This window comes from Cuculus canorus, chromosome Z, assembly GCF_017976375.1.
Source record: "Cuculus canorus isolate bCucCan1 chromosome Z, bCucCan1.pri, whole genome shotgun sequence".
NCBI classification, from domain to species: domain Eukaryota; kingdom Metazoa; phylum Chordata; class Aves; order Cuculiformes; family Cuculidae; genus Cuculus; species Cuculus canorus.
Genome location: NC_071441.1, coordinates 39,790,889 through 39,807,260, shown reverse-complemented (window position 1 = coordinate 39,807,260; position 16,372 = coordinate 39,790,889). Strand labels below are relative to the sequence as shown.

Here is a 16,372-nt window from a genome sequence, read left to right as displayed (position 1 = left end):
AACTTCTATATATTTTCAATACTGTTATTTTTCTTCAGCACTCCTCTGCATCATTTTTTCAGCAGAGTAAAGGTAAAATGTCTCTCTCCCCTTTCACATTGATCCAGTAACAGAACTTCCCACACCTTACAGAGTTTAAGTGATTTAGCAGGTGTTCAGTATTTGTCTGAAACTAGTTTGTTTTGTTTCTTTCTAAAGAATGGCTTCATTTCAGTTGTGAACATAGTACCCTAGGCAGATCAGGTGGATTCCCGTGTGAGTATCTTCCTATTAGGTATTGTTCCTACTGATTAACAGACTTTTGTACTGATGACTGAAAAATACTTCCATGATAACTTAAGGGGGGGAGTCGGGGTGGGGGGGAAGGGAGGAGAGACATGTTCAGAATATTCTGACATTCTTCACTCTTTTTCCAATATAGTTGCACCAAATATCACATTTATTGAATCTCCAACTCCGGACCACCACTGGTGTATTCCATTCACTGTGAAAGGGAACCCTAAGCCCACATTGCAGTGGTTCTATGAAGGAGCTATACTAAATGAATCTGAATACATCTGTACTAAAATACATGTTATCAATCAAAGTGAATACCATGGCTGCCTTCAGCTGGACAATCCTACCCACCTGAATAATGGTGCTTATACCTTACTGGCAAAGAATGAGTATGGGGAAGATGAAAAACGAGTTGATGCTCATTTCATGTCAGTGCCTGGAGATGGTGAGTGGAATTTTTTTTTTTTTTTTAATGTAAGCGATTGCAAATCGACGAACCTGTGGAGAGGCTGTTCCTGGCAAGTTTGAACTATGTTGGAAAAAGCTTTTTATATGCTTTTTTTCCCTCTCTCTGAACAAATGTCTTCAGGACTAGCTGTAAAATAATGTCTTTCTTGAGCATTTTCTTCTTGTTTATTGCTTCTCAAGGGGGGCCATGCTGGTGTTCTATAAATCTTGCTTTGAGTAACCATCTTCAGTGCCAGCTAAGGCTAGTAAAAGGTTGCTGTTTCTAAAGTGTTTTCTCAAGCCTCAGTGCTGATCCTTGAAAGCACCGAGTGCCAATTGAGGCACTTGTTTTCTGCACTGCATGTGAATGCAACTAGGCAATGTATCCAAGGACACGGTGCATGCCTCAGTGTAGCATCTAGTGCCCTCTTGGAAAATCAATAGCGCAGTCCCGTGTATTGATGGTAATAGGTGGTTTAGGACACCAGAGGGAGCTGGGGAAGAAACAAGTAACCCAGAGGCAGGCTGGACAAGGCCCAGGTTTTGGTGTCCAGGTCCCATTTGCTTCAGTGGAGGTTGTGCACCTACATACCTAGGAATAACCATGCTTAAGGTAGTTGCTGTTAAATGTGTGTATCTTCAGTTGCTCTCAAGGCTCCACCTCAGCCCTCCTAAGTGCTCTGTGAGCAGGCTCAGCGTGGACAAACTCATTGAGCTGCAGGGACTGCTGTACGGGATTGATGTTCACCGTGGTTTGATCTTCTCCCTTATGTTCAAAACTGTATGTTAAGTACCTGTGAGAGTAAGAAGGCGTACATGTAAACATATTGCTGTATGTGGAGAAAACCTCCCAGTGAACCTCGCACAGCTGGAGTCGAAGTAAAAGCATGGTTTTGTCCAAATAATTTTCACAGTCCTATCTGAAAATATGAGCATGTGTGTACCTTTGGCTTTTTAGCCATGGGATATAAATAGATGCCTTCTTTTTTTAAATGTCATCGTGCACTGCTAATGTTATTTGGCAGGAGAAAATGTTAATTTTGAAATTTTCTCTCCTCCATTGCAGGCAGCAAAAATATGGTTTGTATCTGACTTTTTTTTCCAGTCAGCTCAGCCCACTGTAGGGAAATGCATGACATGTCTTTTGGTTTCTAACCCTTAGAAGAAGAGGTAATGACAATTAGACTTCGTTTACTCCTGCTGTCCTTAGCATTCCTCTCATCTTTTTTCTCTGGAGTTCTTTCTTAAATGGACTTATTACAGAAACGTGCCATGGTTTCAGCTGCTGGCATCCTCTAATACTGCATTGTAACAGTTCACCTCATAGATGTTCTATGTATTTCTGTGAATTTCTGATTTTTTTTGTCTTGAATGCAAATCCCTTTTACTATTTTGTTTTTCCTTTATGCCTCTTCCCTATACACTGAAAATTTCCCAGTTGTGGCCTTTTAAATTAGTAAACGGAACTGTAGGCATCCTCCATATTAGAAGGACAGCATTATTTGTTACATCCTCTGTATACTCATAGGTATATAAGTCTCCCAAAATAATCTGTGCTGTGTTCTTTAAGCATTCCCTAAGGTCCGTGGTAGATTAAGTTTCACAAAAAGAGTATAAAAGAAACTCGGCTATGTATAGACAGGAAGTAACTGCATTAGAAATCAGTTTGTGCATGGCGGATGGCATCAAACCCATCTTAAAAATTAACAGCAGGGGAAATTGCTTGTCTACTTAGCCTCCTCGATTTTGTTTTTGTTTTGTTCATGTAAGAATTGTGGTATTGAGCTTTAGAAAATGTCACAACATTGTTGTCTCCTCTACTGAAGCTGGTAAAAATGCAAACATTAAGAACTAGAGCCCTTTGTGCATTATATTAAAATTTTTAGTTTAAACTACTGCTATTTAAAGCACTGTCAAGCTTTTTCAAACCCTTAGAAGGCTTTTTCAGTTCTTTTGTTACTGTGTAGTTTCTTCTTTTGGGCCACATATTGTACAATAAAGCATAAAGATTAAGGCCCATGCCCCGACATTGTCTTCATTTCCATGCCTTCATGATTCAATTAAATATCATCCCTGATATTTCATGGGGTGCGGTGTACTCACTGACCTTTAAACTGATTCTGGAGTTATTGCATCAGTTATGAGCAAATGCTCTGAAGGTAAAAACAAAGGAAAATTAAGAAATCCCCCTTGCCTATTATCCGTATGTCTACCTGAATTAAATACAACTAAGTCTGAAGCATATCATCACCAGTATAATACTTTCATCAGTGGTATATAACTTTCAAAGTTGCACCAAATATGATGAAGACATGATTTATGCTAAGATGCTCTCAACTTCCAGTATGCTACTTGCAGAACTTTTTCCATTGGTCTGAAGATGCAGGCATAAAGAAGAGGAAAGCGTGTAACACAGTGGAGTTTGGGTTGATGTAATAATAACACAGTTAATGTTATAAATTAAGGCTTTGTTTTAAATACAAAGGCCTGGAAGAATGAATTTAATATTATATTAGTTAGATTTTTAACTCATTTTAAACTGCTAAAGTTTTTGGTTTCTCACAAAGCTGTATTTGCTGACGATGGTGTAATTATTTGGGACAACATGGCAGCAAACAGTGAACAAGAAATGCTCGTGTTTTATTCTGGACACTGGTCTCATAGTTGATCCAAAGCAGCTAGTGGATGTGGGAGAGTTTTTTACCAATAATAAGTATTTTAAATTAAGCTTATTCATCTGTCAGGTCCCTGCTCTAAAATTCAGCTGAAGGAATCCGAGTCATATAGTATCTTGTCAAAGTAAAAGAATAAGTTAAATGTAGCTTAGAAGTAGCATCTTGCTTGTGTGGCGTAACAACGTGGGGCTGTTTTGCAGAAGTGTGGTTTTGTGTTGAGTGTTTTGCTGTTGCTTTATTTTGAAAATGTCAGCTTTATCGAGACGGAAGCAAGCAAGCCCAAGTGTAGTTCATGTAGTTTATAAAGCTGAGTGGATAGGATAGATCTCTTAATATCTTATTTACACATAAACCTCTTCTAACAGAGACCAAAACTACAATGTTGTGCCTTAAAAATAATTGTTTAAATGTGCAAAATTACTGTTGTTTAATGTTAAAATAGCTTCAACAGATGTTTTGATGATTGAGTAGATATGTTTATTTGTAGGCAACACTAAATAGAAATTTGGGGTTCATCCAACGTCTTGATTTTTGCAACTTTATTTGAAGTGAAATGTTTAGTTACATAAACGGCATTTGAATGAAGTTGATGACTTCCTAGTTTTTATTCCTGGCAGGAGTTAGAGATTAAACTACTCTGTTTACCGCATCCCATTCCCAGTAAACAGTAACAGAAAGGTTGCCACTTAGCACAGGAATAAAGGCCTGGGATTTTTTGCGATTTTTTTCTTCGGGTTTTTACTGTTTTTTTTCCCCCTTCAGATTACAGAAGGTAAATTAGAAATACTGTCTTTCAGCAGATGGATGTTTTAAACTGGAAAAACTGAATCCATGAACTTTCATGGACAGAAGACCCTGGACAGAAGTTGCTGGAGGACAGATTGAAGAAGCTTTCTTTACTTGTTAATTATTGACATGACAGATTGACATGACAGTTCTCATGGGTTCTATTAACCTTTGTCTCTGGATACTAGAATATCTTCAAATGCATTTAAAAATAAACCTAATTATGTGCTGCCATTCTGCAAATAGGTTACAATTCTGTTTAGTATTTTCGGCACAGATTCTCACGCTGTTGACAGAAACAGAAACAATGGTGTTCTGGTCATACTTCACAATGGCTTTATGCTAATATAATGCCACTGCTGTTGATTTACTGTATGACACTATAAGCAAAATTATGCTTTTTGAAGTCTGATTAATCTTTAGAAATTTTAACTTTATGTTAGTTTTATTTCCAAATCAACAAAAAGAAAGAGTAAATATATGGAAGACCTGCTTAGAAGCCTACTGTATAAGCTATGCTATAAATACATTATAGACCAGAATGAATGAGTATCTTGAAATACAACACAAATATCTTTCAAAGTGTGAATATTCTAATGGTATGTTAATTTCAGTGAGTGTTCTGTACAATATACTCACATACTTGCTTAGCCTTACACATGTGCAGTAATCAGAAAAAGCTGCAAACTAGAACTAGTAAAGTTTAGAAAAGTGCTGAGTAGACAGACATCCATTTTCTTGTGTAAAGCGTGGCTTCTGAGATATGTAACTCTTGGTGAGAGTTCTGTCTGTGTGTCAGCTGTGCAGCTGGCTTCTTGGAAGCATCCTGTCGCAGAGCAAATGAAATGGTGCTGCTTAGGTCGTTGCTACCTCTAGTCTGTAACTTGCCAGCTCACAGCTAAACCATTTTGTTCCTGAGGTAATTTAATGGTAAAATGTTTTTGCTAGGTGAAAGTCAGTGATTGTAAATGTTTACTAAATTCGGCTTGCACTTAAGTTCAGGGAGAATTTCACTACTGATTTTTCAACAGACATAGTTATTGTTGGACTTATTCCAGATACATATTAACAGCAGAATTTTGCCCAGTTGGAAAATACACCTGCATTTTCCAGAGCTAGTGGCCTATGTGCTAGCTATTTCACATGAAGAAAAATGTTAACCTTTGGAGTAGTTTTAAAATGGTTGCAAACATTCTCTGATAAACAGACACTGTAATACATTGGTGTTCCTTTACATCTGTGTAGGTACTGATCGTTGCTATTGCAAATAATACATTAAATCTTAAGAAAAGTTTTTCCTAAAGAAACTTTTATGCTTCTAATATTTGCAATCTATTTACAAAGGCTTTTTTTTTCTTTTTTTTTCCCTCCATGTACAGGTAGTGGCCCAATTGTGGATCCAGACGTTTATGGTATTTATTTGATTTCCTTTTTCTTTTCTTTCAATGATAGAAATGAAGGAACTGAAACTATTAAAAAATTGAATGTCAGGGTAATTTAAATTGCAATGTCACATATTATAGCACAATTTTAACAGATACTTTGCATTTTTTGTGCTTCTCCTCCTTCTGTTATTTAAGGTACATGAGGGCAGTGTGACATTTTACTTACTCTGCTGCACTTAATTCACTTTAGGAGAAGGCATGAATCCACTGCTACAAATGGTTGCAGTTGATGCTGTAGGATGACAGCTGTCTGATATAGCTCACAGGCACGAGATTTTGTGAACCTTTTGGAGGCATTTCTTGGAGGAATGAGAGTTCATGATTTCTCCTTATGTAACAATATATTTTTTCAGGGATGATACCATATTTGTTTTGCCTCCAAAAATGTACCCCAAAATCCCACTTAAAAATGAAGTTGGCACAAGTAAGTTTTCCTGTAGGCAATTTATTTTGCTCTGTCCACTCACTTGTACCTTCCCTTAATCTGTCTTGTGCAAGCAGACCATCAGCTCAGTGATATCTGAATGTGTGCCAGAAGATTTGATGACAGTGTTCACATTAGTTTTTTAGTTAGGCGAAATATTTTGGTCAGTACCTAGTGAAAGCCAGTGTGCACTAGAATAGAAGCTGCAGAATGGAGGAAAATAGGCTGGGTTTACATACCACTTCTGGTGAGTAGGGAAGTCCATCCTACCTAACATACTCAAACACCCTTTAGGTTCCCGCAGAAGCTGGATCGTCTTTGGAGTACTTTGTATTTGGACAAAATGGCCCATGACTCAAGTTTCGTTAAGCTGATGTGACTGTTATTGCCTTGATTCCATTTCATGTCATTAAACTTTAGCAAATGTGCAATTGAATTATCAATTTGGCTTGTAAGTGTTTGGGAATACTAAAGGATAGCTTCTCCTCCTATACAAATTCTTCCTACCACGGAGGTGGGAAGGTGGTGATGGTTTGCACAATTTCTTACAAGTGTTGTGTTATATAAGCTGTATGCATGAAGATTTTGATTCTGAGCTGTTACATTGAGGTCCTGTTGCCCGTGTATGGCTTTAGCCATGTGAATGCTGTACTTCAAGTGACTTGCGTAGGCTTCTGCTGAGGTATGCACTTTGAATTGCACTAGCGGATCACAGCCTGCAAGTCTTGATGAAAGCAGTCTTCCTTTTTATTCCTGGCTTTTTTTTCTGCTGTGTGAAACCGCTGTCTTTGATCTTTGTTTCAGTGACTCAGTGCTTGCTTTGAGAAGCACTCAGTAGTCCAGAGCATTTCCCCAATTATTCCAAATTCACAAGTCCAGTTAGAGAGGTGAATAAATGAGACTGGATGGAAAGTCTAAGAACTGCTGTACTTCTTTGGAGGACCGTTGCCTACATGGCTGACAGCGGGACCCCTGGGATGCACTTCCCACAGAGACTGAGTGGCTTTCATGACTTTGTTTCAAACTGCTTTATCTCTATGTTGACCTGTTTACCCGCAACTTAGATTATGTTGGAAGGAAGTTTTAAAGCACTCACAGCCCGATGCAAGCTTCCTTTTAAAATGCATTTTTCAGAGCCCTGTGCTAATCACATTGCAGCTGTTCGTAGTGTAAAGGCAGTGGCAGAGGATTGATCCCGCTGAGACTAGCTGTGCGTGTGTCAGTCTGTTGGCTTCGGATAAAGTTAATGGGAGCTACAAGGTGCTTCCCTGAAAGCGCTGGGGTGCTGCAGGGCCATGGACCCCCCTTGGGGGTCCATCAGGGCAGGGCCAGTGGGGAGCGACACAGTGTGTGGGGCCACGGGCAGTCACAGCCCTGGGCATTGGGCAGTGCCCTGGAGCCACTGGCCCACCAGGACCCTGCTCAGTACGGCCCATAGCCAGGCAGACCTGGCTGTGGGAAGACCAAGACGGAGGCCATGGAGAACAGGGAGCTCCTGCCTCGAGTGCCCATCTGTGCAGAGTAAAGCTCTTCAGAGATGTGTTTGGTCTGTGGCTTGGGAATTGGCCCTCTGTGGCCTGCACATGTATGAAGTGGTTTCCAAATGTTTTCAGTGAAGTGTTTTTAAATAAGCAATGGGAAACAGAAGAACTGATGAGGTTGCAGCAGGCTGCGTGGTGTTGTGTTTGCAGAGAGGAGTCCCAGCAGAGCAGTCACTAGTGCCTCTTGCTCACCTCGTGGAAAAGGAAGAGAGGAGAGGCTGTCCTGGCCCTTTCTGGGAAATAAGTGAGAGAAATAAAGCAACTTACCTGTGGCTGAGGACGAATCAAATAAAAACCCAGCTTCTTGGGCTCTGAGTTCATGTCTTTGTGACATGTGGCTTGTAATATGGTCATGAACATGAAATAGGCAATGTGTCCTCTATCACCCAACCACCCAGAATGCAGAGTGACCCCTCGGTGCTGATGTGACTGTACTCTTGTCTGTAACCCGGCCACCCTGCACGTTGTTTCTGAAATGGCTACAAAATACTGCCCGGCATCAGTTGTGATTCACCACAGTTGACGTAGTCACAGGTGTGAGGCATTTGGCACCAGAGAACCTGGCCCTGGACTCATAGAGTCTCACATAGTGTGAGTCAAGAGATGTGACCCTGTCTGTATCAGAGTGCTCCATGTCTGTGTGAGGGTTTCATGGTAGACTTGAACAGGAATTTGTTTAATTCAGCATTGCCTGGTTTTCTCTGGATATCAGTTCTGTGTGTTTGCCTTGCCCGGCTCACCCATTTCAAGAATCTTTGAAGACCTGGCGCTGGTTCAAATGCAAGTGCTTCACAGTTATACAGCGGGAAACGGCAATGCAACACCAGCTTACTAATGTGACATATTTTAGGTCTTGCCCATTTTTATACAGAAGTGCATTCAGAGGATTTACAGATCAGACCTCAAGAACTCTGCATAGTTTTCATGATTCTGCCAGGGTGTGATTTCTAGTAGCTTAGTACAGACCTGAGCATAAACAAAACTCTGAGTAGTATCTGCTTATGCCCACCGCTATTTACAGGTAAAATTAATAGCAAAAATTTTCTTTCTTTGAAAGTTTGTGATACAGAGCCAGAGCAGTGAAAGGTCTAAATATTTGTTTCATGTATTGGTCTTATAAAGCTACCATGAATACAGAGTGGATCAAACTATCCATGTGAAGATTTTCCCAGCCAATTGTAAAGGAAGACCAATCTCGTAGGCTGGGATACTTGTTATAAAGTGGGTTCTGCCTGCTAATGAGTAAAGCAGAAGTCTGCTTTGCTGTGGCAAAGTGTATAGTCATGGTGGCAGACAGTCTTGGCAGATGGCGTGGCACCTTGTTGAGTGTGCAGGCTCCTTGCACTGGTGAACCATTCAGATGGGTTTTGTGCAGCATCGGTAAAGAGTAAAAAGTGCTGGTAGTTTTGACCTTGCTGCAAAGGAAGCTATAAACATAGAGATAAAGTGCTGAGTTGAAGAATTCAGATGGTAAAAGACTAGGAAAGTAAGTTTTGTTCTCATGAAAGCTCTGTGTATTTAATATGTATTTTGGCTTGAAAGAGCCCTGTCCTTTGGCGTGTGTGCTGTAGAGCCAAAATAGACTACGCGAGCTGATTAGACAACATAACTGTACTGACTGTGACACTGGTGCCAGACAAGTGTATATACCAAAAAACCTACAGCTTGCTGAGTGCTTTGCAGGAAGCAAATGTGTTCACGTGTGCATGAAAATCAAAAGCCCAGTGCAGTTTGTTGCTAGCTTGCTAGCTGAGCTCTCCAAAATGATCTTGGGAGCTAAAGAAGGTAAACTCTGCTGAGAGGCAGATCCTCTCTGCCCTTGCTCAGCAGCATCTCTGCAGTCCTGCTTCTGTGAGAAGCTTTAGTGAGAGCCATGACTCTGTACTCTGCTTTTTCAGATTCACGGTTAAAATTTCATCTGTAGGCATACAGCACTGATTTTAATCAAAATGTGTGAAGAAATATGCAGTTAATTGCAGATTTGAATTACAATAGTGGAGGTGCATTTTGTAATAGATGCAGTTATTGCTCTTGTTTGTTTCGTTCATCTGCACATATTACAGTCATAAAATAGAAGTATTATCTAGATTTCCAGATGTAATCATAAAATATATGCATTTTTTGTTTTATTTTAATGCACATTTTTCTAAGTTCAAATATATATTATTTAATTCTTTTTATCTCATTTGAATAATTTGGCAAAAATCATGGGCTATGTTTAATTTTTAAATTATTATAAATAATTAAACCACATTCATTCTTTTTGATGGTTCTGGGCTCACCCCTGCAGACCTGTCAGTGGAATTATTTTGATAAATCAGATTTCTCCACACCATCTCGGGCACTTCAGTTTTTAAAGGTTTACCTTTATGACAGCTTATGATGCTAGACTCTTGACCCCTGTGCACACAACAGGATTTTTTATTAGTTTTTAAATGAAGAAAAACAACTATTTCACATTTGATAGTAATAAATGAACTAAAAAAAAAATCTACCAATGTCTTCTCAGTTTAAAATCCCCAAGCTAATTTCTAACACTGCCCTATATTTGGCTGAATACAAGGCTGGAGAAGTTCAGTGTAGAGGGCAGTCTTTCATTTTTAATGGGATGTCAGAAGCACATAAAAATAGCTTTGTGGATGGAGTACTTATTTAACTCTAGTTTCACCAGTAGAAATACACGTTATGGCGTACATTGCTTCTCTTTTCAAGTTTATCGATCACAACTCATTTGTTATCTGCCACAGGGATCACCCCCAGAATGTTCCAGCTACATGAGCAATTATGTATTGTCTCCAAAGAACTTAGAGTCCTGAGAGTTGTTAGTGGCCTTAAAATCCTACAGCACAGAAATTATATAAAGTCAAATCTTTCCACTCTAAGGTTATGAAACTATCAAAGTAACCTTTTTTTTTTCCTTTCCTAAGAGTATGAAACCACACCTAATGATCTTGGAGACACCACAAATAACAGTAATCAGATCACTTCTACAGATGTATCCAACAAAGAGAATGAAGATAGCATCACTGTAAGTATATACATTGTTTTCTGATCTGTAATCTTGGCAGACTTTCTGGCTATACAGCTCAAAAAACTGTGGAGATTGTAATAGGCCCCTGAGCTACCAGAACAGTATTGCTATTACTTCTTGTGATCAAACCCCAGAAAAAACAAAAGGAAAAAGAAAATCAGTATTCTGCACCCTGGCCATCCCCCTGTTTTTTAAAGAGTAAATAATTTTTAAGTCCAAGTAAAATTGCTAGTTAGTTTGTGTCATGCTTTTCTCAACAACTAACTCTAATTTTTTAGCCTAAGACTTAACTTCTAATTTTGGTCAAGGAGAGCAATCTTTGTTTACAAAACAGAGACATCCAAGGTAAATTGAAGATTATTGTTTGAATTCCAGTCCTGGAGTTGACTGCTCCTTAAGGATGTGCTGCAATGGACTTTCAAAGTCTAATTGTATATTTTTAAGACATAATATCATGTATACCTTTGATTGAATAATTAGCAGTAAGTTTTAGCATAAGCAGCTGTATCGGTGCGCCTCCTTCTTTGCTGCCTTGCCTCTCATGCACTCCTGAACTGATTTATTGGAAACAGTGAGTGTGTGACCAGCCCGGTTGATATTGCAACCTCCTTCCATCAGTAACTCCATAAAGCATCAAACAGTGGAGAGTGTGTGTGTTCATGGGCTAAAGAGCGGACCATGAACTGGTACATCGTGTTAAAAAACTAGGAGGGATCCCAAACAGTCTTGTCTTATTTGATAACAGAATCATTGAATGGCTGAGGTTGGAAGGGACCTCTAGAAATCCTCTAGTCCGATCCCCTCTGCTTAAAGTGGAGCCAGCATGGTTGCTCAGGGTTGTGTCCACTCTGTTTTTGATACCTCCAGGAATGGAGACTCCAAATCTACTCCAAGCAATCTCTGGCAGTGTACAGCCTTCCTCACAGTAAAATTTTTTTTCCTATGTGCTTTTCTTATGTGTTTCCTTATGACATGCTGCTCTGCTGGTAGGGAAGGGGGTGATGTTTGCTCCCTCCCACCCGCCTTGAATGTGTAGGATGTTGAAAAAGTTGTTCTTAGAGGTGTCTGAATTTCTGTTCTCTGCAAGATAGAAGAAACCTCAACAAGTGGCTGTTTTCTGTACTCTGTGATCTGACTGTGAATGTTTCCCAGTTGAAATTAATATCTTTACCTAACTGGGTTAATCTGAATGTATGCTTACTGTCTTTGAAGGTAGGTCATGAGAACAAAACAATAAGATCTGTTTATGTACTCCTTTTTTAGGTCTATGTTGTAGTGGGAATTGCAGCACTAGTGTGCACTGGCTTAGTAGTAATGCTCATTATTCTGAAGTTTGGAAGACACTCTAAGTTTGGGATTAAAGGTAAGCAGGGTGTTTTTTTTATACCTACCAGAACTGTTTTGCATTGTGTGAGCTGGTACTATAGGTTTCTCCACTGAAAGCAGTCAAATAACTAGATTAGGTGCCATCATATTTAGTGTTTTGTTTATTCATCAGGTAAGTAAGGGCAGAGGCAGATTTAGACAGAGCATATAATTTTTGATCAAACTCTTCTACTTATCTTTGTTTCTTACGACAAATCCTGTTTCTCTTCTTTCTGCAGCAGAGCTCACTGGGATACTTCCTCAGTAAAATATTACTTGAGTCAGTGTAGGTAGGAAGAAGATAGGAAAATTAAATTTACTCTGATATGAGTTTTATTGCAACAATTTCACGAGAATCTATGCTGTATGTAAGAGGTACTTCAGATTATACCACAATGTCATGTTAAGATGATAGATTGAAGGGGAAACAGTAGCAGGACCAGAAGGTGCATTTGCAGGGGATCCTGTCATACTGGTGCTTTCTGACATGCGTTTTCTTAAGTGTCTGTATCTCAGGATGTAGCAGCTGGGGAGAGTGGCAAGCGCTCATGTCCCTGTAGAAGGGAGAAATCTCAGCCCTTCCATTTATTCATTTATTTATTTTACAGCCAGATGCAGGTTATGTGTAAAATGGAGCTACCAGCAACAACTCCATTACTGTGTTATTTTACTGATAACCATTGGTCTGTGTCTGGTGATGTGAAATTGTGTTTTAAAAAAAATAGAAAAAGAGAAAAACACTTGCTGTCTTGTTGTGAAGACTAGAAGGTGGTTTGCAATGTGCTGAAGGAGATGAGATTTTGTTCTTAAAATGTGTAAATGAGGGTCTGTGGAGAGTATGGTAAGTAATCTTTTTTTAGGCTTCTGTTACCCTTTCCTCTCATCTATGCTTATGACATAGTACCACATGGATGTGTATTTTGGTAACCCTTACTTGCTCCTGACAAGTACTCTTTTCAGAGGTGTCTACTGTGTGTTTTGTTTTTCTGTTATGTTTAGAGGAGACTTCCTGCAACAAAGGAGACTAGAGCTGAACAGAAATGTAGTCTGTGCAAATTAGCTTGTTGGAATGGTAACTTTTTCTCTCACCTCCTTCTGATATGACAGTCTCTGCTTCTCAGGGTAGCATTAAAAGAGGACAGTAATAATGAAATATCCTGAACAGAACATAGAACCAGCAGTACAGAGCTGTGCACGTCTGGCCAAAGACTAGAAAAAACTTTCTGCAACTAAACAATAGTTCAGCGTAAATTTTATTTGTGTCTAAAGCTTTCTTAATTGTATTAGAGAGCTGAAGTAGGAGGAAGCTAAATGGGAACAATAATGGTGTTGTCTTTCAAGCTGAATGCTTGTTAGGTTTTTCAAAATTGCATTTAGTATTTAAACATGACATTATTGGAGGATCTATGAAGTAAACTCTAAGCCGAGGGAGAATGTGCAAAGTTACATTTTGTGTAGTAATATGTTAAGTTACCTTCCAGAAAACTCCTTACATGGTGGTTATTTTTTTGGTATCTTCAGATACAACTTTTCTCACTAAAATAATAGTTTTTCCCTATCAGTAAGTTTGACCTTAATAGTTTTTTTTGCTGAACTGTCCATGTAGATAATATTTTTAAGGATATACTTTTTGGGAAATGACTTAATGAAACTACAAAGAGCCAGCAACCTCATATATGGTGTTTATTTTATTCTTTAAATTTGATCACTGATGATTAGGAAGATCGGTTCACAGTTCAGGTACCCTCCTTCAAAAGCTGATCACAGGCATGGTGTGTGTCATAATGGTGAAATGTCACTGCAAGCTACAAATAACTCCTGAATGTTTCATTTGAAAGGAGTGACCTTCAGTTGTCCCTGAAGTGAACCTCAAACTTCTCCAAAGTTTGCATGCACACCTGGGCTTTACAGTCTAGATCTATGCATAGTCTGGTGTCTCTGAATCTCTCCATTTATCATCATTGGTATTATTGGATTTATAGTAAAGCAGTATTTAAAGACCTGAGATTAGAACACTAAATCAAGACGTAGTAGGCTAATACTAAAATATTACCTGCTTGGAAAAGCCTGCAGCATAAGCATATATTGAGAGTTCATAAATTAAGATAAATGACCTGGGGTTTCTGAGCATGGGGAAAATAAGGCAGCGGGTGAAGGGAATGCGTTTTGCACTCAGTATTGATCAGTACAGTACATTTAAAATGTGTATCTTGGAAATTCTGAATAAAAGGATCAAGGTAGCTACCTGTGAACTCCTGGAGTCATTTGCCGTTGAATTCAATGACAACAAAATTAGTTCTGACTTAGCATACAGACATCGTGTTATCGTTGGTGGTTTCATAAACCACCAACTTTCGTTATTAGGGAAGTGAGGAGTAAAATATCCAGACTGTCATTGAAAATATTTGTAAAACGAGATAAAAAACCACTTCAATTATTCCTCAAAATATTAATGAGTATTTTGCATTCATAAGAAGAAACTTCCTCAGTTACATCAGGCAGAAAAGCATCAAAGGCTGTGCTTCATTTTTATGTTATGTTGTGAGAACACAGCCTAGTCACCTTAGAGACCCTGTCATTAAACATCTCCTGACCCTTCTATAGTAAGTAGTTTGGAAAATACAAAATAGTCACTCAGTAGCTGGAGCAGTCCAGCTGGCACTCAGTGTTTTTTTTCTTGAAACTGTACATGGAAGAAGTGTTCCACTGTAAATAAGAAGGAGAAATGTGTGAATAGGCGATCAGCATTAAGTGTTCCATAGGAAATGTCTTTATGTAGAAGATGAATTTTTCACCCCATTTGAGTTTGCAGCAGGCATCTGCAGCTTCTTGAAGACATTGTTTTATGCCTTATATTTTTAAATGCCATTTTATCCCATGCCTTGCACAGTCATCATCTGCCCACTTCTTAGACCGTGGTCTTGTTGAGTCCTTCTGTACTTAAAGCTTATAGTCCACGGACAGTGATGGCATCCCCAGAAAGACATCTGGAGTGGGCGATTCTGTCTGAGCTGTGCTGCATAAGAGCTGATAGTACCTGGAAGCACCGCGCAAGAAGAGCTGCAGAGACTGCCACAAAGCTGACATGCTCCCATTATCTTCTTTCTATTACAGTACTGAACAGAAAAGAGTCCAGTTTATGTGACAGGGAGCACAGGTCATCTATGAGCTTCCGGTACTTTGCAGTACTGGTTAATCTCTTATCAGGATCTGTTGAAGAGTTATATAAGAGTAACTTACCCTGTATTTTGGCTTCTCTTCTCATTTTGTATATCTGAGGTGAGGGGACAATTGGGATATGTTCTTTTCATGCAGTTACCTTTCCAAATTGTAATAATAAGAGTGTTTTTGCAAGTAGGTGGAAAACAAGCACTCACCACCAATAACAAAACAAAAGCATTTTGTTTGCAGTGTTCTGGATTGTGGTTGAAGTTGGATTGCATCATACAAGACAATTATTTTCATTCTTGCCTTGCTTTTCATTCTGTCTTTTGAGCTAGGGGAAATAGCAGGTTCTAATGATTAACTTAAGGAAGAGCTTTACTACAGAACTGGTCTGTGATCTGTGCTAGAAAAGGCTTAAAATAGAGCTAGTACAAAAAAAAAAGTACTGCTTTTTTCTGCTCTGTGGATAAACTCTCATGTTGTGCTAGACTTCCAGGCTTCCATTGCAAAATTTGTCAGAGTAACTGGTGAAACATAATTCTATTTCTCTGACTGTGTACATTTTAAATACCTTCTTGTACACTACAGGATCTGTTGGTAACAGCTTTGTGTGAAAAGCTGCCTGTTGTTGCTTGAATCTGGAGATCTGGTTTTAGATCCTTGGAAGATGCTGCAGCATAAATGGTGGAAGCTTCAGTTGATTTCTTAAATGTATTAATTAAGGTTTGTGGGTTGCTTTTATGAAACATCTTGACTGCTTGCTTGCTGGAATATGCGAAAGTGCTTATGGTGGGAATTCACTGAAGGATGCCCAGACAGCTCTTCCCATTTTTTGTGTATTTCTGAATCCATCTAACCAGCTTATGAAACTCAAAAATAATAGGTGAACTGGAGTAGAGAGGGCAGGGGAGGGTTTACGGACTTCCTGAAAGGATTTGTGGTATAATAATTCTAGTCATGTTTTATTGTACTTCCTGTGTTGAAAAATAAATGTAAATAGACAACTAGTTACAGCATAACCAACCTGATAAACAGTTTGCTAATGTTAATTTAGCAGCATGCCACTAAGCATGGATAGATAGAAGTATGGGGAAAACTGATGGAAGATACATCAGTGGATAACATTTGAAATAGCGTAATTCAGTTAAAACGATGAAAACATTTTTGCTGATTTGAACTGGAATAAATTTTAGGACAGGAATTCCCTGTTTGAGCAA

The 16,372-nt window shown here is 38.9% G+C and overlaps 1 protein-coding gene across 9 annotated transcripts in view; it reads left to right on the top strand.

Moving 5' to 3' along the window:
* Positions 1–16,372, top strand: part of NTRK2 (neurotrophic receptor tyrosine kinase 2) — a 204,582-nt gene that overhangs the window by 46,709 nt on the left and 141,501 nt on the right. For all 9 annotated transcript variants that reach the window (XM_054053741.1, XM_054053742.1, XM_009561637.2 and 6 more), the window contains exons 8-11: positions 422–721; positions 5,564–5,596; positions 10,522–10,622; positions 11,889–11,988. In XM_054053741.1, coding sequence (XP_053909716.1) covers positions 422–721; positions 5,564–5,596; positions 10,522–10,622; positions 11,889–11,988 — 534 coding nt within the window. The remainder of the gene's footprint in view (positions 1–421; positions 722–5,563; positions 5,597–10,521; positions 10,623–11,888; positions 11,989–16,372) is intronic.